This window comes from Cloeon dipterum, chromosome 1 (assembly GCF_949628265.1).
Source record: "Cloeon dipterum chromosome 1, ieCloDipt1.1, whole genome shotgun sequence".
In the NCBI taxonomy this organism is placed as follows: domain Eukaryota; kingdom Metazoa; phylum Arthropoda; class Insecta; order Ephemeroptera; family Baetidae; genus Cloeon; species Cloeon dipterum.
Window position 1 is genome coordinate 27462230 of NC_088786.1, and position 22115 is coordinate 27484344.

The 22115-nt window shown below is 41.4% G+C and overlaps 3 protein-coding genes across 6 annotated transcripts; 2 read left to right on the forward strand and 1 right to left on the reverse strand.

Moving 5' to 3' along the window:
• Positions 1 to 253: 253 nt before the first annotated feature.
• On the forward strand, positions 254 to 2605 carry LOC135937121 (steroidogenic acute regulatory protein-like). Its single transcript, XM_065480211.1, has 5 exons — positions 254 to 611; positions 1323 to 1481; positions 1536 to 1640; positions 1696 to 1871; positions 2205 to 2605. Exons 1-5 carry the CDS (start codon positions 492 to 494, stop codon positions 2401 to 2403), a joined length of 759 nt encoding a protein of 252 aa, XP_065336283.1. The 5' UTR covers positions 254 to 491; the 3' UTR covers positions 2404 to 2605.
• LOC135937055 (angiotensin-converting enzyme-like) lies at positions 2591 to 8720 on the reverse strand. Of its 2 annotated transcripts, none has more exons than XM_065480143.1 (14): positions 7886 to 8720; positions 7333 to 7470; positions 6736 to 6912; positions 6524 to 6677; positions 6326 to 6469; positions 4636 to 4963; positions 4294 to 4446; positions 4108 to 4232; positions 3944 to 4045; positions 3797 to 3873; positions 3566 to 3732; positions 3387 to 3509; positions 3059 to 3287; positions 2591 to 2952 (listed from the first exon to the last, which is right to left on the reverse strand). In XM_065480143.1, the coding sequence occupies exons 1-13, from the start codon at positions 7964 to 7966 to the stop codon at positions 3077 to 3079; spliced, it is 1980 nt and encodes a 659-aa protein (XP_065336215.1). In that variant the 5' UTR covers positions 7967 to 8720; the 3' UTR covers positions 2591 to 2952; positions 3059 to 3076. The 2 variants fall into 2 exon arrangements, with proteins under 2 accessions (XP_065336215.1, XP_065336210.1); XM_065480138.1 differs by having other exon boundaries at positions 3109 to 3287; positions 7886 to 8717.
• Positions 8721 to 9079: 359 nt separating this feature from the next.
• On the forward strand, positions 9080 to 22010 carry Smox (Smad on X). 3 transcript variants are annotated; one of them, XM_065480153.1, is made up of 9 exons: positions 9080 to 9161; positions 9306 to 9726; positions 12463 to 12558; positions 16194 to 16387; positions 16900 to 17283; positions 17604 to 17759; positions 17819 to 18043; positions 18104 to 18248; positions 18770 to 22010. In XM_065480153.1, the coding sequence occupies exons 2-9, from the start codon at positions 9530 to 9532 to the stop codon at positions 18891 to 18893; spliced, it is 1521 nt and encodes a 506-aa protein (XP_065336225.1). In that variant the 5' UTR covers positions 9080 to 9161; positions 9306 to 9529; the 3' UTR covers positions 18894 to 22010. The 3 variants fall into 3 exon arrangements, with proteins under 3 accessions (XP_065336225.1, XP_065336232.1, XP_065336240.1); XM_065480160.1 differs by having other exon boundaries at positions 9142 to 9726; positions 12463 to 12528; XM_065480168.1 differs by lacking the exon at positions 12463 to 12558 and having other exon boundaries at positions 9142 to 9726.
• Positions 22011 to 22115: the final 105 nt, after the last annotated feature.

Here is a 22115-nt window from a genome sequence, read left to right on the forward strand (position 1 = left end):
TTTTTCCTTTATGTAGCTTGAATATTTTATTAAAAGAAAGTTGACGACGTGGGTTTAAGAATAGCCAAACAGTAAAGTTTCAAAATCTATCACAATGGAAGTTATATATTCAAATATTCATCAACAAAGCATTCTTCTCGAGCTGTGTATAAACTAAAAGTCGGCAATTTCCTGTGCTTGCCGCACGCGCACACTCCGCCCAAAACGGAACCATGGGCGCATATTTTAATATAGGCACGCGTTTGTCACGCGCGGCAGTGACGGCGGCTGCGAGGGAGGACCGCGCGCAGTTTATTTTATGAGAATAAATCCGGCCAGCGCGGCGAGATGATGAAGATGTGAGAGAATGCCACCTTGTGTGTTCTTAGCAGCCCCTCTTCGCTCTCTACATCTCAAAAATAGTCCAGGGGTGATTTCCTCCGAGGATCAGCAGTGAGCAGCAGTCGGCCTCCGGTGACACTCGTCGTTCGTTCCTGTTTTTTTAGGCCAAAATGTTTTACATTTTTACGTCCTCTTGCAAAGTCCTCTGCTTTGCCAGCTACGTCTTGGCCACGTTTCTGCCAACAGCGGCGAATTCCTCTGACGAAGATTACCACAACCTCCAGAAAAACGTAAGGTGCTAACTTTTCATGATGAGAAAGAAATTTTTTCCTCAGGAATTTTGTAATTCAGACGTTCAGAATGTTTTCGTTTATAAATTGTGGGTTCATTTCTAAAGCTTAAATAACAAAATAAAGCAATATTATCTCCTGCTTTTAATGTGTTTTCTAAGATATCTGAGTTTTTGTTTTGCTGGTATTTTGTTGACATTTTGATAACCAATTTATTTAAATGGTTCTCTTCCTATTTATTTGATTAATGATGATATTTTAACATGCAAACCTTTACTCCACCATCAAGTATTTTTCGTGACATTTAAAATTATAGGTCTCTGATTTCATCTAATTTGCAGCTTTTCCACTTCATTAGCGAATAAAGTTATTTTTAAACAGCACTCGCACATTCACATTAATTTTAAGCTTCTGTTTATTCGTTTGCCGCTCCAACTAAAAGCATTGCACAGCTTTAGCGGCAAAGCTGCATGTGCACACAAGCGCTAAAGGCTAAATTTAGACCCTCGATAATGCCACTTTACGGCCGTGCGTATGTACAATCGATGTGACAGATCAGGGGCAAATTGGCGTGTAAATCACAATTTTTTGGCAGAGAGCACAGTTTTTATCTTTGATTGTGATTCATGAGAACGATTCTGATTTTTCTCCGCGAGGACCAATAATTTTTATTTGGATGCTCTGCTTTAATTGGAATTCTCGGTGTGGCAGGACAATGGAAGTAATTTGCATGAGAGGGCGCGCAAAGTGCTGGAACTGACTTGGAGAACAACACACATCAAGCCTGGTTGGCGCAGGGAAAAGAGGTCAGACGACGGCGACATCATTGAGTCCCGCCGGGGCCCAAGCCGCAGGATTTTCAGGCTGACGGTACGCAAAGTATACAAAAGAGAAGGAAAATATTTTCATTACGCACTCTTTCAGGCTCGCATTGAGCTTCCACCGAGGAAGCTCTTAGAGGAGCTGTTCCACAAAATCGAACAGGTGCCTAACTGGAATCCGACCATAGTGAAATCCGAGATTATTCAGGTAAAAAATAAAGATTAAACGCGATGACAAGACGGGTTATTTCTTAATTTCCCAGAAAATTGATGAACACACCGACATTACTTACCAAGCGACCTCCAAAATTGCTGCTGGTATCATCTCGAGCCGCGACTTTGTTGTCTTGCGCCAGTGGGCCGAGAAGGAAGGGCACTTTATTGCCGCCGCAAGATCCACGTCAAATAATTTCAAACCGGAACAAGATGGGATCATTAGGCAAGTAATTGTGCTTCTCAAAAGTTCCTCATATAAATTTTAATTTTAGAATGCTATTTTTAAAAGGTTTTTTCAACGGATGAAGTTTGCATATATCATCCTCTCAGACGAATTTCATTAACAAATTGTTATCACTTCCCTCCTTTTAAAGTGTGCCAAATTTTGAATTTTCTTTTGGTCAATTAGCTCATTATTCGTAAAATTTTATTTAGCCAAAAGTTATTTGAAACAAAATTTGCTGGCGATTTTAAATAGAAAATTTAGTCCTTAAAAATAAATACATTTCTTATCCAATGTTATACTATTTAATTGATTATTTTTAAATGTCCTTAGAGCACATAGTGGTCCCGGCTGCTGGCTGATCAGCCCAATTGAGCATGAGCCCAACGCTAGCAAGATCCAGTGGGTGATGGACACGGATTTGAAGGGGTGGCTGCCGCGCTTCGCCGTTGATAGAGCGTTTCCAGGCGCAATGGAGGAATTCATGACTCATCTCAGGAAGCACGTTCGTGAGCTGAATAACAACAAATGAAGGAGGCTAATCGTTCTATTTTATTCGATTGTCTATTTTTTCGTATTCTTGTCTATTTTTTCGTATTCTTACACTACTTGAACTGAAGATTTATTAAAATATCTCTCGATCTCATTATTAGAGCGTTCAGGTAAAGTTGTATTTTGCATATATTTTGGGTTTTTCAACGATTAAAATGCTGCTTAAAGGCGATAAAATAAGACATTGTGCGTCTTTATTCTAAAATTACAAACCCATATGTACATATTGGATAGATAAACAGTTCCCCACTAATATGTCTCCTCATCATTCATTATCACCCAATAGAAAAATGTGAATTGCGTGTGATCGCGGCACATCAAAGACAAGCATAGGAAAAACTTATCTCTTTCTCGCTTGCTCCTGTGCCTATTAAGTGTCGGACCATCCTAGTGGGCGTTAATGCTCTTTCAATTTTACTTCTACATAAATGTTCTCCTGATTACAATCGAAGCAGCAACACAGATAATAGCACTGATACGATTGATGACGATGTGACGCATGGGGCACTGCTCCAAGGTAGAGAATATTCTGTAACGAAATAGAAGTAATGTGACGATAAATTGGACTAGATGCGTTTTGTTAAAGCAGAAAATAAAAAGTGCAAAATTCAGTGCAGTCATATTCACAGTGCTACCTTTCCCATAGTGCAGTGTTATCTAGGGTATATGTGGTCTTTCCGCATACCAGGATCGTTCAGGTCCCACCGCTCTAGACCTTCCCTGCCGTTTTGCACCCTGAGCCACTGCTCCAGCGGCGTGAAATATTCGAGCAAGGCTCTCGGGTCCAGTAAAGCTTGGTCACCACCTGTCAGGTCTCTCAGCACCTCAGGCCAAGGCTTTGACGATCCAGACGACATCAGTTGGCTTTGGAAATCAGATGAATTTTGTTTGAATAATAATTCGTATCAACAGATGACTGATATTAAGTAAAGAGGAAATTCCAACAGTTGAAAAATCAGGTACCTTAGTAATTTTCCTGCTTCCCTTCTGTTCTGCAAATCACACCTGTGGAGGTTGCCCCTGTGTCCAGCAGTTCTGCAGAGGGCCTGTAGAATTTGGAACTGCAGTAGACTGCTCACCATGTAACTGAAATTTGTTTACGTTAAAGAGGATAAACCTTTATTTAAAACAATTAGCCTAACCCAATATATGGCCGGTGTGTCACAACGTGTTTCTTTGCGGCAATGTCAAAGTCCCTCTCAGACCTTCGTACAGGCGGTGCGATCCCCTGAATCCCAAGTCTCAGCTGCCACCACCTCTCATTCAACTCCTTGGCGCTGTACTCACCGCTGAAGACCTTCCATCGCCACTGTGGATCGTATTAATAAAATTAATCTCTTGTTATATGAGGCGTTGAAGAGTTATATAATTACCAGATCCACAATGTAGCTGTAAGGCACAAACGCAAGCTTCTCTAGAGCGATTCGCATCAAGTAGTTTATGTGTATTTCTGTTGGCATTGATTATATATGCATATTGTTTTTAATTCCTCGCAGCCTTAAATAGTTTGGTAATAAAACCTTCATCGCTGGAGTTATTGCCGGCAAACAGACCCAAGCGTTGGAGGTGGTCGGGATTTGTAACTGTTAAAGTCACCATTTCTCCCACGGCTTCGTGGAAGGCTGTAAATAATAGAGAGAACGAGTTATAGCAACCCCAATGTGTCATAGGCTGATATTTATGCCTGGATTGGCGCCCTCCCTAAATAGCGGGGGCTGCGCTGCGTAGTGCATGTAATATTGAACATGTGCCAGCTCGTGATGCGCTGAGACGAAGTCTGCGTAGGTCGGTGAAGCGCACATTTTTAATCTGAAAATTTAATTTTTCAGTTACCATCGTCGGTAATCTAATTTTCTGCTTAAAAACTGGCCTGTAGTCGATGCCGTCGCAGAAGTCCCAGGCGGATGAACTGCAGAGTATTGGCCTGTCCAGGGGCTTTTGAATAATTGATTTTCTCCAAAATTCATTTGGCATAGCTGGGAGGCCGAGAGACGTGAACCACTGCTCAGCAACTTGCAGCAAACTGGCAAAATATTATCAGAATTCTGCGGGCACTTTATTTTTAGATAGGAAACTCGCTGAATACGTGTGTTCACACGTTACACGTTGAGTATTTACAATTTTTGTTTTTAAATGCAATTAGCAATTCAATTCTAACATACAAACTAAAAACAATTTTGAATTTGAATGTTTGCAAGCATATAAATTTTACCTGAGTGGCGTGTATCCTTGTCGTGAGAGCTCTGCCGACACGTCAGGCAGCCTTTTAAACGGATAAGGCATCACAAACTCCTCAACTGCAGTCCACGACTGAGACCACATATTTCCCAGTAAATGGGCCGGAATGGGCCCACGGGGTCGCACTAAATCCTCTCCGTAGCGGACGGAGAGTTTGCGGCGAACGTAGGTGTGCAGCTGGCGGTAAAGGGGCTCGATTTGGGCCCAGGCAGAGGCGGCAGCTTGCTCCAAGCCCGGCCCAGCCCCTGGAGCGATGTCCTGTTCGAATTCAACACGCCATTGCTCACCAGCGTCCCTGTATCCTTAAAATGGCAAAGGAGAAAACTAAATTAGAAATTATAATTTTAAAGTTAGATAAAAGATGAGATGCATATTAAAAAAAATATCCTAACACGGGTCGATCCAGGAGAAAATTGCTGATTAAATTAAAATATTTTGAACATAGTTTGCTAGAAGGGATTTAAAATTTAATTAGTGATGGAACTAAATGCAGGCGCATGCCAATCAGAATCTCCCAAGAATATAATTATTAGGTTTTAAAAAACAGCAGTAAGCTCTTTGATAGTTTTAGAATTTTTGAGAGGGGTTATGCATCCAATTCACGTGTAAAATGTGATTGTTAATAGCATAACCTGCTCTGCTTTTGTTCTGCCGAACGAGTACTTAATTTGGCTCAAGGCGTGATCCTTGGAGCGGCCACTCTACCGAGACTTGAATCGCATGTCATAAAACTCAAAATCCACATCATCACGCCACTTTTGTGGTTTTTAATTGATTTACTAGACAGTGAAATCTGTGTGAGCTACAGTAACGGTTTCTATAAAAAAAAACTGCAATGAGTGTCGCTGAACTCCACCTTCCTATTGTTTTTTTTTACTTCGGAGTCAAATGCAGCGTTTAAAACTGCATTTTCCTTTCCGCTCAAGACGAGAACTAAACGTTTCGTTTACTAATAATTAATATCAGACCTTTAGGGTCTTCAGTGCGTGGTCGTGTGTCTATTTTTAAGTATTTGATTGTGTCCCTATACTGACAATAGTTCAGGCGGAAAAGCAATTATAAAACTCACATACAGTGCACTGCTGTTCTCTTTCTATTCACGCTCAAGTGATGAAAGTGATATATACCGCTTCAAAGATCATTAGCGTCTGTTAGTATTTCCATTAACATTACTTTTTTGAACGTTATAGGAAGAACCATTTGCCGTATCGAGCCTGTCATTCCATCGCTCATTCCTTTCAATCAGCGCCTATATGTAGCGGTGCTAATACAAAGCAGGCTTAGCACCCTGCTATGTTCTTGCTCTCTATTTCTGTCTTTATGACTTCCAGGCAAGTCCCTTTCATTTTCCCCTTTTAATTAATAACAGGATGTAGGTCGTTTGTACTTAGAAAAGCCTGTGTTTCTATAATCTTTTTTCTTTTAAGAGTTCTGAATCCTTTCTCATGCATTTTTATTGGAATTTTATAAAAAAATGTCTGCGCTTAATCAAAATTAGCTGTAAACTTTGAAAAAAATAGCAAAATATAGTTTTAAAACAAAATGACCTCAAAATAATTTGACGTTTGGTCAAGTAACAAAGTTAATTGTAACTTAATCAGCTCATGTAGAAACAATATTCAAAGAAAACCATTTGGATGTGTGTACACCACTGAAAACATTACCATTTCTCCTCGCCGCAATGTTGCTCAATTCAACCAGTCTCAAAAACCGCGGCTTACTTGGCGGTCCAACGACGTCCCTCCACGACTTCCACGCGAACGTCAGCATCACCGGGTCTCTTGATGTTTTCAAGATGGACACGAGCTCTTTAAATTGTGGTTAGCCGCGTGATCAATGAGACGAGACCGTGCTTGTTTTACCTGGGTCCAAGTGTAGCGAGCACCTTTGAAGAGGGGACGAGTACAAATTGTTATAATTGCCAGTCAGCACCGCAATCGCGTTCTCCAACCCCGGGGCGGGACAAACGTGGCTTTTGCTGTGAATATCTCGCATTTCCGAGAGCAAGTTTTCCATCTAGATAAACCAAACTTGGGTGAATTCCGGAAGCACTCGATCCTTCGAATTTTTATACTTCCTTGGCCGTCTCGTCTGTCAATCCGGCGGACGTTTCCCTCGCACGCATTGCTAGTCGTAGAAATTGTCTGTAAATTCTAGGCTGAGATACAGACAACGACCTCCAGTGCACGGATGATTCCGCTCGGCGCCACGCCGATCGCACAAACTTGTCATATCTGGACTGCTCTGAAGCCTAGAAAACGGATAGTTATATTTAATTTTTGGTTCAGTTTTAAATAATGGACGATGCAGAAAATTTTAATATCAGTAAAGATATCCTTGACATAATAAAAATCGTGTGCATCAATTTAGGCATGGGCAGGTATTAAAAGTAATAAAAATGTTTTCTTACTTAGTTCCAAATTTTCACTCTTGTTGTCCATTACTTCATTCATTTTTAAAAGAAAGAAATCAAAGGCCATTTTGATCTTTATCCATATTCAAAGCAAGAAAAGCATTTCTTCTCCATGGTTGAAATGCAAAGATAATGTCGATGGACGGATTTAATGGTATATAACGCGTTTGCTACTGTTACTCTTGTCTGATTATGCACAATAGGATTTTTGGTGGATGCTTTTTAAGGATGTGTGTATGTCACAGGTGATGCACTCACGGCATAAGCTGCGCCTCCGGTCGTCACGTTGGTGGCGTAGTCCCACTGGGCCGTGACCAGGGCCTTGCAAGACCCCACAGACTGCACCTCGTACTGCCGCAAGAAATCGCTCGCCTCTAATGTGTGCCGCTCGTCTCCCTAACACAAATGCGTTTTGATTCGCTAAGTCAAATCTAATTGCAAACACATATTACTCTTCCGAATGTTGAGATTGTCTATTTCGTGCTCAAATAAACGAATTACGTATTTTGCTGTAATTTAATTATTTTGTATTTCCTCACTGCAAGACTATTTTTAAAGCTGTTTTCTCTTATTCCCCCGCGACCGTGAATTTATTGTTGGCTGCAAACTCGTCATATTTATATATTCTCTCTGTTTTAGTTCTTGCTTTAGCGAGCGTAAAACATTACGAGTGCTCATTTGCAAAACAAACAGCACGCCTACTCAGCATGCTTTTATCTAACGTCCAAACACCACAACCTGACAATTCTCATTTAGCGCGCAATCCCGACACCATACGCATAAAATTATTTAACTCTGCTGCATTACTTACCAATCCAAAGTTACTGTAGGACTGTGTCGAAACCAGGGTCACAGTCAGGGCGAAAAGCACCGTAAGCTGAACCAACCTCATGGTGTCATCGATGTCGAAATTGCAATATATCCAAAAATCTTCTGGACGCTGTTTCTGGGCCCTAAAATTCAGCTACGCGCGGCGGCAGCTTCCTTGGGTAGGCTCATAGCGTGACTGAAGAGCACACCTGAGCCCGCGAGCGAGTATTACCTGAGTGTCGCCACACCCTGAGGAGGAGGAAGACACACTTGACGCAACAAAGCATCACGGACCACGAAATTAACTAATTGCTGCCCTGACTTACAGTTGACTCGTGATGGCTTCAGCAATTACGAGTCGCTATGAAACTCGCTGCTTGAGAGGCAGAATAAGAGTCACTTGGTGTTGCCCAAACAACGAATATGATATGTCGTCTGTTGATAATTAGCCTCAAAGTTGCGTATCACGCATTAGAAGAAGAGGCGCTGGCTAGCACTATAGTTTTTAAATATTTATCATATTTATGTGCACCTTTAATTCTTTTTTTAAACACACATCGTAGAAATGCTTCTGAATAAAAATCCTTCTTGAAAGAGACAATTTTGCTGACATCATCAATCTACCGTACCAGGTATCAACAGACAATAATAATTTATTTTAATATTTAGCTATGAGGATTTAAATACATATTATGAAAAAATTATTTATGCAAATTAGTTTCGTTTGATTTTTATTTGAAAATATACCGATTTCAAATATTACTGACACTACTTTCTCTGTCAAATAAACATTTTGTATTTTTCAACCATTTCAAGATGTTTTAAAAGTTAAACATGAATCGAAACAAAGTTTTTATTTAAGTTTCTCCCCTTTCGTATACCACGCATTTCAGTGTTTTGTGCTTCATAAAAAATATTGAGTTTCTAATTCTTAAGAAACACAATATATACATTTCTAGCCTGATCTTTTGTAATAACGGGACTGTCTAAACACAGTCAAAATGATCCTGCTGCATATCATATGCCGAAACCGCTCCCCGGGCCCGCAGCAACAATGGGGCAAGTCACGCGAAACGCGACGCAGAGCGTGCCGCGTTCTCATCCTGTGAAGCAGCGGGCGGCAACCCGCACGTCACGTGCGATGCGCAAAAAGCCTACAGTCGCGCGCGTGGCGCCACCTGCGCAGTGCCTCGCGAATTATCCGCTGTTGCCGAGGCGGTCGAGTCGACGCTTGCGCCTCGCGCCTTAGTCGCACATACAGGCGGAGGAATACTCTGGTATGTCCTCGACCCTCACGGTCGTCTCCCAATTTTGCAGATTTGTCGTAGCATAATTGGATCCGACCCGCGGCCAGGAACTGCTTTTCCGGCCGTCAGAATTGTTTTAAAAACGATTCAGTAAGTGCTATTCCGTAATTTTAGCGATCGCGACGAGAAGCGGTGGGATCTACTTGTTCGAGCGCCCCGGCTAGCCGTCAGGAGCTGTGATTGGCGAGTAAAATGTCGGCCTCAGCAAAATAAGCGCACCGTGCGTGATTTCTGGAGTGCGAGCTTGGTGTTTTTTCGTGATCGCGCGTGTCGGGCCGAAGTGTCGGCAGACGATGCGGCACAGCGGGTAATCGGATGCCGGCCGAGTTCATGCCGATATGTCGTCGATGCTGCCGTTCTCCCCGCCGATCGTGAAGCGACTCCTGGGCTGGAAGAAAGGCGAGTGCGAGGACAAGTGGAGTGAGAAGGCCGTCCGCAGCCTGGTGAAGAAGCTGAAGAAGTCTGGTGGACTCGAGGAGCTGGAAAAAGCCATCACGAACCAAGACCCGAAGACGAAGTGCATCACCATCCCCAGGTACGACCCCGCTCGCCCCCGGCCCGCGCGCCCCCGGCCGCCGCAGGTGGTGGAGGTGGAGGTGGCCTTGGCAGGCAAACTATCTTCCGGCCTCGGGGACCCTGATTGAGGCTTGCCGCCGACCCTGGCTGGCACCGGCTTCCTTCGCCCGCCCTGTCTGCCCGACGGCCGCGCACTTTTCTTGTGTTTGTTTTCGCTGGCCGGGTCTTTGTTTTGATGCTTGCGGTGCCTCTTTTTGGGTTCGTTTTCTGCTATTTTCGGTGACACACTCGCCCGTTTCCGGTCCTGGCCAGTCGTCACTTTCGCACTCGGCCAAAAACCACCTTGTTCTCTTCGTTTCTGATTTTATTTCACACATAGCAATTCACACATTATGCTATTCTTGGCAAAAACCTTTTTATTCTAGTTTAGTTCGTTCACAATGCTCCACACGTTATAATAATTACTCCTTGTGCAGCAAAACAAACTCGTTATTATTTATACTACATTCCACTACAACACTCCTTTTAGCAAAATCGTCAACTTTTCGCGCCTGGGTTCTGCTTATCACGGTTTTTAATCGCGTAAAATTATTACATACTCATCAAGCAATAATGTTGATATTTGAAACAACAACAGCTGTTTCCCGCGTTGAAAGGCAAGGTCTTAAGTTGTTAATTTGCAGTAAAATAGATGCTTCAAGTGATGAAGTGTTTCAAATTAAAAAGTATTGCTCATTATTAAATTAATTTAATTCTTTAGAAATATAAGCTTCCTGCCATTCGGTCATTAGATGCAATTAGCTTAGCTCAACTGTTATCATTAATTTTAATTTTTCCTTATTACTTACTAAAACTGAACTGTGAAGGAAAAAATTAGCATTGAAACGATATCTACAGTATGTATTTTGGCAATCTTGGGAGCAATTCGTATGCTCACGATAAAAGTGAAAGTGTTGTCTGCTATTATTATTTTTCTGACTTTTTACTGCATGAGTAATTTTACGATTATCACAGCAGAAGCCAATTCAATTTCCATATACTCACAAGATTATCGATAAATTTTTTCTAAACAATTATTATTTCGTATTTTAACCGTTTGATAATAGTAATATATTTTCTCTTTTTTTAAAAAGACGATTTTGTGTCTAAACTCAATAAATAGCGAACTAAGCAAACTAATAAACAAGCGTTATTATAATAATGGATTGGCCGCCGCGATGAGCCAACGCTAAAAATATCCCAAACACATTCAGCCACATTAGGAGTAATAATTAACCCTTGGAGTTCATCAAACACATTAAAAATGTAGTTTATTACTGTCGCTCCAAGAAATGTAGTCATATAATTTTTATTTTTGTCGTCAAGTTTGCCGTTGCTATTTATTTCCATTAAATTAAAAAAGGAACCAGTGGTTTGAGATGACCTAGCAGTTTTTCAATTCTTTTATAGCCTTTGTTGAAATGATATTTGTATTGATAAATATATCGTTCTTCGAAACGATTGAGCGCGCAAATAATAATTCAATTCCCTCCTGTGCAGACATTTTGCGTTTTGACGCAGTCCGCAAGGCCAATTATATTATCGGCGGCCAATTTGAGCTGGTGGGTTCGGTTCGCGACGGCAGATGTTTGTGCAGAAATGCAATCCGCATGGGTGCACGGTCGAGCAAAATAATGATCTCACTCTCTCGCAAACACCCAGGTGGCCGGCCATTCAAATCGAACGAAGAGTAGGAACAAGCGAGCAGCCATGAATATTTCATCGGGCTCATTGTTCTCGAACAAATTACGAAAAGAATTTTATTCCGCGGAGTATTGTGTGCGCAGCGCACCGCGGTTTTTCGGAATAAATCACCGCGCAGACAAGCGCCGAGATGCTCGGGGTCCTTTCGCACGGGACACGCCGTTTTTATCAGCTGCACGTCGATTGTGCTGACAATATCTGACTGGAAATTCTGGCTTGAGTGCGTTACGATTGAGCAATATTGAAATTACTGATCACACTGGTCAACGTTTCCCAATGTCAGATAGCATCCGCCTCGATCAATTTCACGCCGATCAACATTCGCGCTCAAATCATTTCTGTGTTGTACAGATACGAGAAGCAACAACACCAGTATGCTTTCTCATTCGCGATGTTTGTTTCACCTTAAGTTCTCTGAAGTGTAATTGTTATCTTACGATGAAGGAAAGGTTTTTATCCCTTGACGCGAGTATTTTATTTCGTCTCACGACAAATACATATTTTTTAGGTGCGTTTCCATTGATCAACTTTTCAACAACTGTCACTTAGAATTTGATCCTTTCTTTCGCCTTTTCTTTCTAATTACAATATCTTAATTTACTAATTTGCGGTAAATTTCCAAATTGTAAGTAATTAAATAGATTCTTTGCTCTCGTGTTTGCAGCATCACGAATTAATTCGTGCATTTTTTAAAAAAACTATTAAGAAAATCAACCTTACAATGTAGTAAAGTTATGATATAACATGCGTATGATTTAATTCTAGAATCGCTCTTCTTTCTGGTCAGACCAAAGTCTACCATGTAATCAAACTCTAATCTCTGGGCGAAAACTTGCTTTGTGTGGTGTTTCCTTCTGTGTGGTTCTCTCACTGTGGGGAATTTATCTTGGACCGAGTAACCCTCTGGGCTCTTCATGTCTGTCCGTCCAACCAAAGTTCCCAAACTTAATTTATGTCACTCTCAAAATCTTTTTATTGTTACATGGTTTTTGTTTTTTTCGGCCTTTTGCAGTCCACGAGGCGCGCAAAACTCGGCGTCAGGCTCGAGAGTGGACTCCGGGGGATCGACCTCGTTCAGGTACACTATCCAGAATTACCAGACACCCAGGTATGAGAAATTGACACAATCACCACCATACGCACACACGCAGATTTTCATGTTCGACGCCTTGCTTTCAGCATTGTTTCTGTTTGTCACACATGATAAGAAATCACTCAATGCTAAATTTTCGCTGATATCCACTCAAAAGGCTTTGTCCCCTCTATGTACATTTTATTTTGTTCATTGGATGTTTCGTTAAATATTTGTGTCATTTTTTTTGTTTTTTCCATAAAATGTGCTCAAATTGTACATATTAGTTCCACTTTTGTCACAAAAACCGCTCATTGTGTCAATTCCTCAAACGCTTTCGCACAACATCACTAGTTTCTACATCAATTTCTTGAGTTTACTGTCAGACTTTAAAACAGCGCTCTACATTGTTTTTTTGGGGGTACCACAGGGCACCAATTAGATATTTATGTAAAAAGCGTGAACAACAAATTTCGCGCCAAATGATCCTGTTAAATCTATTATTGATTATAGTCAAACAAATGATTAGTAAAATGCTTTTTAACCCCGATTAGAAAGGGTGGCTTGGCTGTAGATGACAGTTCCCGGAGTTTGTCATATCTATGTGCGTCTGAAAACCTCTCAACTCACTTCAAAGTCGCTTTCGTTGCATCGGCATGAGAGGTAAAGTCAGAAGGAATTGCGGTGCGCGTCCCAAGACGGCGGGGCGAGCAAGGTCTTGCATTCGGATCTGTGCGCAGGGAGAAAAAGTGCTAAAACCCAGATCCATCTCCCGTAACACGACACAGCGCGTGTAATTTGAGCCGTTCAATTTTTCAGCCAGACGGCAGTGCGCAGTGGGGTTTTTCTGCACAAAAAGGGGGAAATCGCGCTGAATGACGGGTAAGAAGCGCAAATTATGCACGAAAGCATAGCGTGCGTTATGCGAGTGCCCGACTAGGGCCACACACACACGTTTGTGTGCACACTTATAAATAAACAGTTAGAAAAACGCAGTGGAAATAAATTCTGCGAACGAACGAACGACTAAGAGAGGAAAAAGTTGTAGAAGTCGTCGAGCATCTCCTCCAGACGGACGCAATTATTTCTTCCTGGACGCTTTCTGAAAATAGCCCAAAAAAATCGGCGCTTAGAGCACCGGCTGTGAATTATGCGCCGATTATTTCTGTACCTTTATAATTGAGCAGCTGCGGAAACTAGCTTATTTTGAATTTGTTAATATTTTGACTGGTTCTGGAGTCAAAAAGTAACCTGGAAATTTCTCACTTCCTATGTAAATAATGTTCATAAATTTAGCGAAAAAACAACTACGAAATCTGCACAGTTGCCAGCCAGTCCGACTGTTTTTGAAACGTGTCGTTGGTCAAAATGTTTCTGTTTCTCAATGTCATTTCCAATCGTCAGACGTTAAAAACCACTTTTGATTAGGTAACGGCCTCTCTAAAAGCATTATGTACAAAGTCTGACCAGTAGTAGGTCGCTAGATTTCTGGATTGGGGTATATTTTAGTTGAGCACAAAACTTTCATTTCGATGGCAGTCGCTAATGGCATTCGGCTCTCGCGTGCATTGTTCCTATCGCATTGTTGTCGATTGTCACGTCTGGAGCACGAGGGGTGTGTGCCGCCCCCGAGTAAAACACCACCCTCGTCGCTTTGCGAACGGGTCGATACGGCGCGCCAACCTCGACCGGCTCCCTTTCATTCACCCCGAGCGGGAGAGAGATGAAAAAGATGAGCCTGCAAGAGAAGCGAACAAACCACCCACCCTTCAAAGGGCACTTTTGTTCCAGGGAGCGATAAAAAAAATTGTTGTGACCGCACACACACAACTGTCAACATACGCTCACGTGTGGGTCGTGTTGCCAAGCGCTAAAAAGAAGGGCGGTGCGTGTGCTTCTCGCGGCAGGCAACGGCATAATTGGCGTTAATTTTCAAATTTAGTTTTCGCTAAAAATAACCAAACGCTGGTTATCAACGCATTTAGCGTCAAACTTAATAATAAATCTAACCGGTTACAACCAACTATAGCCAGTAGCTGAATCTAGCTAATCATATTTTATTGCACTGTGGCAAATTTAAGTGCTTCTAAGTTCTTTACTTGGTCGCTGTTATTTTTGTAACGTAATCAGTAAACTTTCAATTTGAAATGCTTTGCTCCTGAAGATAAAATGGGTTAAGGTCAAGTTGCACAATGATCGTTAAAAGTGTTTACTACAAAACAAAGGGCAGTCATTTCTCGGTCTTGCGCCATTTTTACTAATGTGATTGGAAATTAAATGAAAACCTTTTACCACTGCCGGCATTTGAACTTGGAAAACCTAACTTGACTGAGTGGAACAACTCGCATGCTCGTCTCGGCGAGTTAATTCCAGCTCGTCAATTCACAAACGACGAAAGTTGATCTCCACCCTTTCGCCGTGCCCAGCCGGTCTGCAGCGAATAAATATAAATACAAACCGAGACGTATGGTGTGCGAGTGTACGTATGCGTACGTACACACAAAAAAATATATATGTATTTGCGCTCATACGCGGCGGAGCAAGTCGAGTGGAATAATTCGCCTAAATACGTTTCCATCCAGCTAAACGGGCTCTTTTCCTTTGTCAAGAGCCCAGCCAGCCAGCCGCACGTCGCTATTCGCGACTCGGCACTCGTCGGAATCGATTACATTTTTGATTTGGCATTTGCAAATCGAGAGCGTCTGGCGCTCGTCTGGCTTGGAGGAAAGTCGAAATCGTGTTGCGTCGGACGCACTCGATCGTGATCTCGCGAATCTGTAATTAAAATTTGCGTGGCGTCGACCCGGCGGCAGCTGCGCCGCTTCTTATTCATCCATTCATTTTCCAGACGAAGCGCAGACCGCGGTGACAATTTCGCGTGCGTCTATTTCCTGTCGGGCCCATTCTTTCCGTCTTTCTTTCGACGACGCGAATCGCACGCGTTCAAGGCTGCCCCAAATCGAAAACCTGATATTCCCATGCTCGGAACGCACGCTCTTTCTCTCGGCATTTTTTGCAAACCCCCCGGTCGAGACTCTCTATTATGTGTGATGCTAAACAAACTGTCTGTATTTCTTGCCTGGCCTGGCCATTTTTTGCGATAAACGATATCAATCACGTCGGCGGAATCCTTGTTTAAGACCACTTTACCTCGGCAGAGCCTGAGATTGGAGCTAAAGACACACGATTAACTTTATTTTTTCGGTGGAAATTTCAATGTAAAATTAATTTTTAGATTTATATTGAAAAAAAACAATATTCCGAGATGCTTTCCTATCCATTTTGCCGTAATTACCTGATAATAGTTACTTTCTCACGGTGACGGTGCTCACCAAATTGCTCTTTATCTGTCCAAGCCAACGAACATGCCAAATTATCTGCAACAAATTGCAGTCGTTTATCAACCACCGACGAAAATATATCGCTTCCTCCTATTTGTCCGCTGTCAGGGCGGACATTTCCACATATACACACACAAACATATTGTTGCGATCTTCGCGCTTTCAGCCACATTCACAGCAATTCAGCTACAATTAAGCACGATTTATTGCAAAGCGCAGCTTATTGTCACATTCCGATCGTTGCCGCGCGCGCGAGAGTATCAACAAGGCAGCAAAAGCCATCTCGTTCGCCAGCCCCCGAGTAATGCTGAAGCGTGGTGCTTCTTGCAGGTCCCTGGACGGCCGTCTGCAGGTGTCCCACAGGAAAGGTTTGCCGCACGTTATCTACTGCCGGCTGTGGCGTTGGCCTGACCTACAGAGCCATCACGAGCTGCGCGCCCTCGACGTTTGTCAGTACGCCTTCAACCTCAAGCGCGACGAAGTCTGCGTCAACCCATACCACTACTCCCGAGTGGAACAGCCAGGTAATTAGTGCATGGTTTTGCGACGGGTGGGTTCTGCATTCCTCCAAAATATCCATTGAAAGACACGCAACTTGCATGCCTAATATTGTCAATCGATAGTCGTATTTACTTATTGTTACAGACTGAAAAGAAGGGTTGTTGCAAAAACAGCTGGTTTAAAATGAAGTGCTTTATTCTCCTTGCAAACCACTGTGAAATAGAATTTCCCATAATTATCATGGCTATTTTCTTCAAGCCTCTGGAGGGCAAAAAATTATTTGCAAATTTGAAGATGCAGGAGGAAAGTTGTCAGATTGCAACCATTCGTTACTTTTGTATTTTTTCCTATTCCCAAAAAGTTGCTGTTTTTGGCTTTGAATGAGAAGCGCACTAAAAATTAATTGTTTTACTTTTCCACCAAGAAACCAGTTAACTTGATTGAAACTCTTTATGTTTAAATTTAAATATTTGGTAATAATTTTTAACGATTGTAAATTATGGTTGACGCCCTTAATCCTGACCTATTTTTCCAGAGTTGCCCGCAATTTTGGTCCCCCGCCACACAATTACGGGTGAAAACGACGAATACCCGGTGCTCGACGACATCTCGACGTCGTCGGTGCCTGAGAACACCAACTTCCCAGGGCTGGCCAACCTGGCAGGCCACGCCAACCTGAACCACCTGAACAGTCTCAACAACCTCAACTCCTCAGGGGGCAGTAGCCTCCACAGCTCCAGTCTCGTGGGCAGCTCGCTTAGCATTTCGGCCTCCTCAGCCACCTCCACAGCCTCCACCATGAGTCCAGGAGGAGGGCAGGGTTCGGCCGCATCTCTTAGCCCCGTGCCACCCACGGAGACGCCGCCGCCTGGCTACATGTCCGAGGATGGCGAAAACCAAGACCATAACGATAACTTGAGTGAGTATATATTTTTTTAAAGATACGTTTAATTTATTGGGTAATCAGAAGCTTTCAAATTTAATTTGGACATTGTTCCTCTTAGAGAGGACAGTTTTCAGTAAAAATGCTTTTATATTACAATTAAAGAACTGTCAGAACTATACACAACATATTATTATTAGTTAGCTATATTTTAAGTCGTTACAGTAATTGAGACAACAGCTTTAAAAAAGATATAATTAAACTGATTAATTGATTTAAAGAATATAAATGTTGAGCTCTCTGCAAGAAGAGATTGTGCAAGAAATATTTTTAATCTCTTGAATGCTTCTTGCCAGGTCTGTCTCCGGACTCGAGTCCACACGTTGACTCCCAGCCTGTGATGTACTGCGAACCAGCCTTCTGGTGTTCGATCAGCTATTATGAGCTGAACACCAGGGTCGGTGAAACCTTTCATGCATCTCAGCCATCCATCACTGTGGATGGTTTCACAGGTAACTAACTCACGGTGGACCTGTTAGGAAACGCTGTCACTCTTGGGGTCTATTTGCAGATCCAAGCAATTCAGAGAGATTCTGCCTTGGGCTGCTGTCTAACGTGAACAGGAATCAGGTTGTGGAGCAGACAAGGCGTCACATCGGCAAAGGCGTGCGCCTCTACTACATCGGTGGAGAGGTCTTTGCCGAGTGCTTGAGCGACTCGTCCATTTTTGTACAGTCGCCAAACTGCAACCAACGGTATGGATGGCACATGGCCACCGTGTGCAAAATTCCTCCAGGTGAGAACCACACCGTGGACCCTTCAGGCTCTTTCATGCTCACGTGCTGATCTTTTACAGGCTGCAATCTCAAGATCTTCAACAACCAGGAGTTTGCAGCATTGCTTTCTCAGTCGGTTAACAATGGCTTTGAGGCTGTGTACCAGCTGACGAGAATGTGCACCATACGAATGAGCTTTGTGAAAGGATGGGGTGCAGAGTACAGGTAATTTTCTCGACCTTAGTGAGGCTATTTTGATTTTGACGGTAGTGGTCAGACAGGGACTTTAGACAAACTCAAAAGAAACCACAAGTACGCTTAAACCTGTTATTGGAGACGCCAAAATACCCAAGTTTTTGTGAATCACTATTTTGGGTTCTTCTCGTGCTCACTCTCACTGAAAATAATGCTGCCTCTGCAATTAATATAAAGGCAAACGTTGCTGTAAATCAATAGGGAAAATTGATATATTTTTTGGAAGTAAAAACCCGTATGCACTGCACTTTTTTTAGTAATAAGAAAAAAATTACAACCTAATATCAACCGATACCCATCTTCTTTTCAATCTCTTGATCCAAACAATGATTTTTCAGACCTGAATTTTTGTTCCCATCTTAAATCAGCCCTTTCAGTACTGCTTAAAGTTTGAACCATTTTTCTCACTCCTTAAAATATCCCAACTGTTTTGTAGTGATATATATGCCATAAGTTAAATAAATTTGAATTGAATCAAATTGTCTTGGCAGGCGCCAAGCAGTGACGTCTACGCCGTGCTGGATCGAGCTGCACCTGAACGGCCCTTTGCAGTGGTTGGACCGAGTGCTGACCCAAATGGGATCTCCCCGCCTACCCTGTTCCTCAATGTCATGAACTCCTAGCGTGAGCCAAGAAGAGAGGATGGACAAATCTGGGTGATCCCAGTCAAGTTTAATTATTTTCCGAGGTGTTTTGTGTGTCAGCAACATGATTAGTATTTTGTTGCTGAAACAAGAATCGTAAAGCTTCTGGCAAGCCATCATTTACTCTACACACATTTGACTTAAAAAATTTTCTTTTCTATATTTTTGAATATATATGAAAATCAAATGCAGTGTTAACGGAATGCGGCTGGCAAGCAGGTTGACGATGCAAGAAGAATCGCGGATCGGCGAGCAAGCAAGTTGTTTGAAACAGTAGGACCATTCGGATAACATTTTGTGTATTCTAATTGTAGTTACTAACAGACGTACTTTTAAACTCTTCAGCCACCATGCTATTGTAAAACCTTCCCTTGTGCTGCTCCTCTCTTTAACAAGCATGCCTCCAGTTCCTACCCGGGTGAAAAATATACTCCGAGGCTGACGAAAATGACGAACCCTCAAAACATGCTGCTCAATGCTCTCTAAATAATTTCAGTCTTGCCTAAAGCTGCAGAAAATGTTAGAAAACCCTCGGTTTTGTATTTATTGAGAAAATCCCTCCGTGCCAGTTCCTTCAAAATTTTAGTTATTATCTAATTGTGTAAAATTGAAATTAATTGTCCTTGATACGATTTTATTGTAAATTGTTCAGATGTTTTTTAGAAATATTTATCTTGAGGGTAGTTTAAAAAAATCAAATTTGAACGCTGTGTTGGCGAATATTTACTATTATGTCATATTATGTCTATGTAATTCATAAATACGTTAAGGTACCCCCTTGGTTCCAGTTACATTTTTCTATCAGTGCCAATACCTTTTTGTAAGATTGTCGTCTGTTACTTAAACAGATTCCAGACACGCCACTCCCGACGAGAACAGGAGTTTTGTCGAGTGTCGTGAATCAATTCTGTCATTGTTCACCATCACATGGAAATTTTTCTAAAGAAATTCTATGTTTTGTTTTTCTAAAACACAGAATATTTACTCGGAAATTTGTGAAAGACGAATTGGCAGGCCATTTCTGGTAATTGTGGCCAAACCACAATGTTTTGCCTGGAATAAGTTAATTCAACTGTTGATTCATATCTGACGAGAAGTATATAATATTTTGCAGTGCCAGTTCCTTTAAAATTTGGCCACAGTAAATGGAAACCAGGGCTGTTGAAATTCATCTCAAGACAGAAAGCTAAAGAAATCAATACTAATTAAAAAATAGTATGATTATTAAATAATAATTTATAAACGTGATAGTTAATATTAGAAAATAAAAATATCTAAAAAGTAAAGAAAATTCAAAATTATATATATTATATATTTAAATATGAAAAAATGAATATCTAAAATTATTAAAATGTGTAATCATCTCTGTAGTCCGCATAATCTGGAGGACATAGTTGTTTGACGAAAATTATTGCTGGCAAGAAAGGAAATAATAATTCAGAAATTCAGCCTATTCCATTTGTATTAGGCTCGAGTCTGTACTCTGCGCCAATTCACTCGCTCCTGAGCGTAGTTGTTAGTAGGATTAGATCAAACCTAGTTCTCATTTTACTCATCAGTGTTTTTTCACGCTGAGGCTTCCCTTTGGAAGACCATTTTAGGTATTTGACCGGGAAGCCTCGGGTGCAATGTTGATTAAGTCTCGCCAGACAGGTAGCGACTCCATAGCCCAGTGCAGCTACTTTGGAAAATCATAAAGTTCTCAGTAGCTGATCTGTAAACACAATTGAAAAAATGTACCTGCATGTGAGAATAGCTAACAGAATCCATCAATAAGTAGCAGATAATATGATGCTTCACTTAACATTTAAACAAATTGATACAAGAACCTAGTTGACAACTCAAATAGCAGCTTTTTACTGTACATACGTAATTATGTATTATTAAAGAATGAACTTGACAAGTACACAACAGACAACAGAATATAATCTTTTGAAGAAATCGCTAAATACATTTTTGCATAATATACATATAGTTCTTTTTTACTGCTCTTGTTTGTGTGTTGCATTGCATGATGATTACAAAAATCCAAGAGTTGATTATCCACACGTGTACCGGTTCAATAAAAAAATAAAATATAAGTGCAATAAGTCGTGACAAAAACGAACAAACAAAATCTGAAATTTTTAAACACTGTATTTTTGCAATTCTAGTAGGTTTTTTAAAAAAAATAACATGAACAGCGCACTTTTGGAAATAATTTTTTGAAACCTTTTATAAAGTAATATGTAATGAATTAATACAATAAGCCGATTAGTTACTCCAAAATTTATTGGTATGAGACGGATTGCTGTGAGTTGGACATCGGAAGAGTTTCCGTGACGAGAGATGAATCAAAAAGGGCTAAAGTTGAGCATTATTTTGCTATTACCTCTACATATTTTGACCACGTTGTCTAACATACATTTATAGAGATGAATGTCTTAATTAAATCCGCAGGATCAGAATTGGTATATATTTTATGTGAAAATCGAGATTCTGCGTTTTGCTAAGCAGCCTGATCTTTCCTTTACCAGTATATGGACCCAATCAAAAGCTACACTCTTATTGCAACACAAACGTCAGTGTAATTGTAAGACAAACCTTGACATCACACATAATAATATTAACCATAGTTGCAATTGCCGAACAGCATTATCACTTATCAATAAAACTGCTAAGCTTGTTGAACCCGAGATCGGCTGCTTTCCAAAATGAGAACCGTTTGATTTTAGACGCGCGTTGGCATTCGTTTCGCAAACTACATCGACCACAAAAGAAACGCATTCACGGTTGCTTTTTGTCGCAGCAGCTTACCTCTGTTTATGTGTTCAGTGTCAACCAGTGATTGAGTTGTGAAGCTTCTTGGACGTACGCCCTGCGCCGCCAGGGTCCTTGTATTTGTGCTTGTATGATTTGCTTCAAAAAGTTGGTCGGAGCAAGTCTAGTGGCGGACAAACCCAGTTCTTCTTGACCGCACAGCATGGCAAATACTCTGATTTGAAATGAGACAGGATCAAGCGATATTCATTAATTGTTTACTGTTCTTGTAAGAGTCATCACATGTATTCAAATAGGACTACACAATATATGAACTCTACAAAACGCCTTTGACTGTTTCACTTCTTTAGTTTCTGCACCCCGCCGTCACTAATTAGTTCGCACTTGATTAAAATAATTACATGCGCAAACACTTCTTACGCGCTCGTTCAAA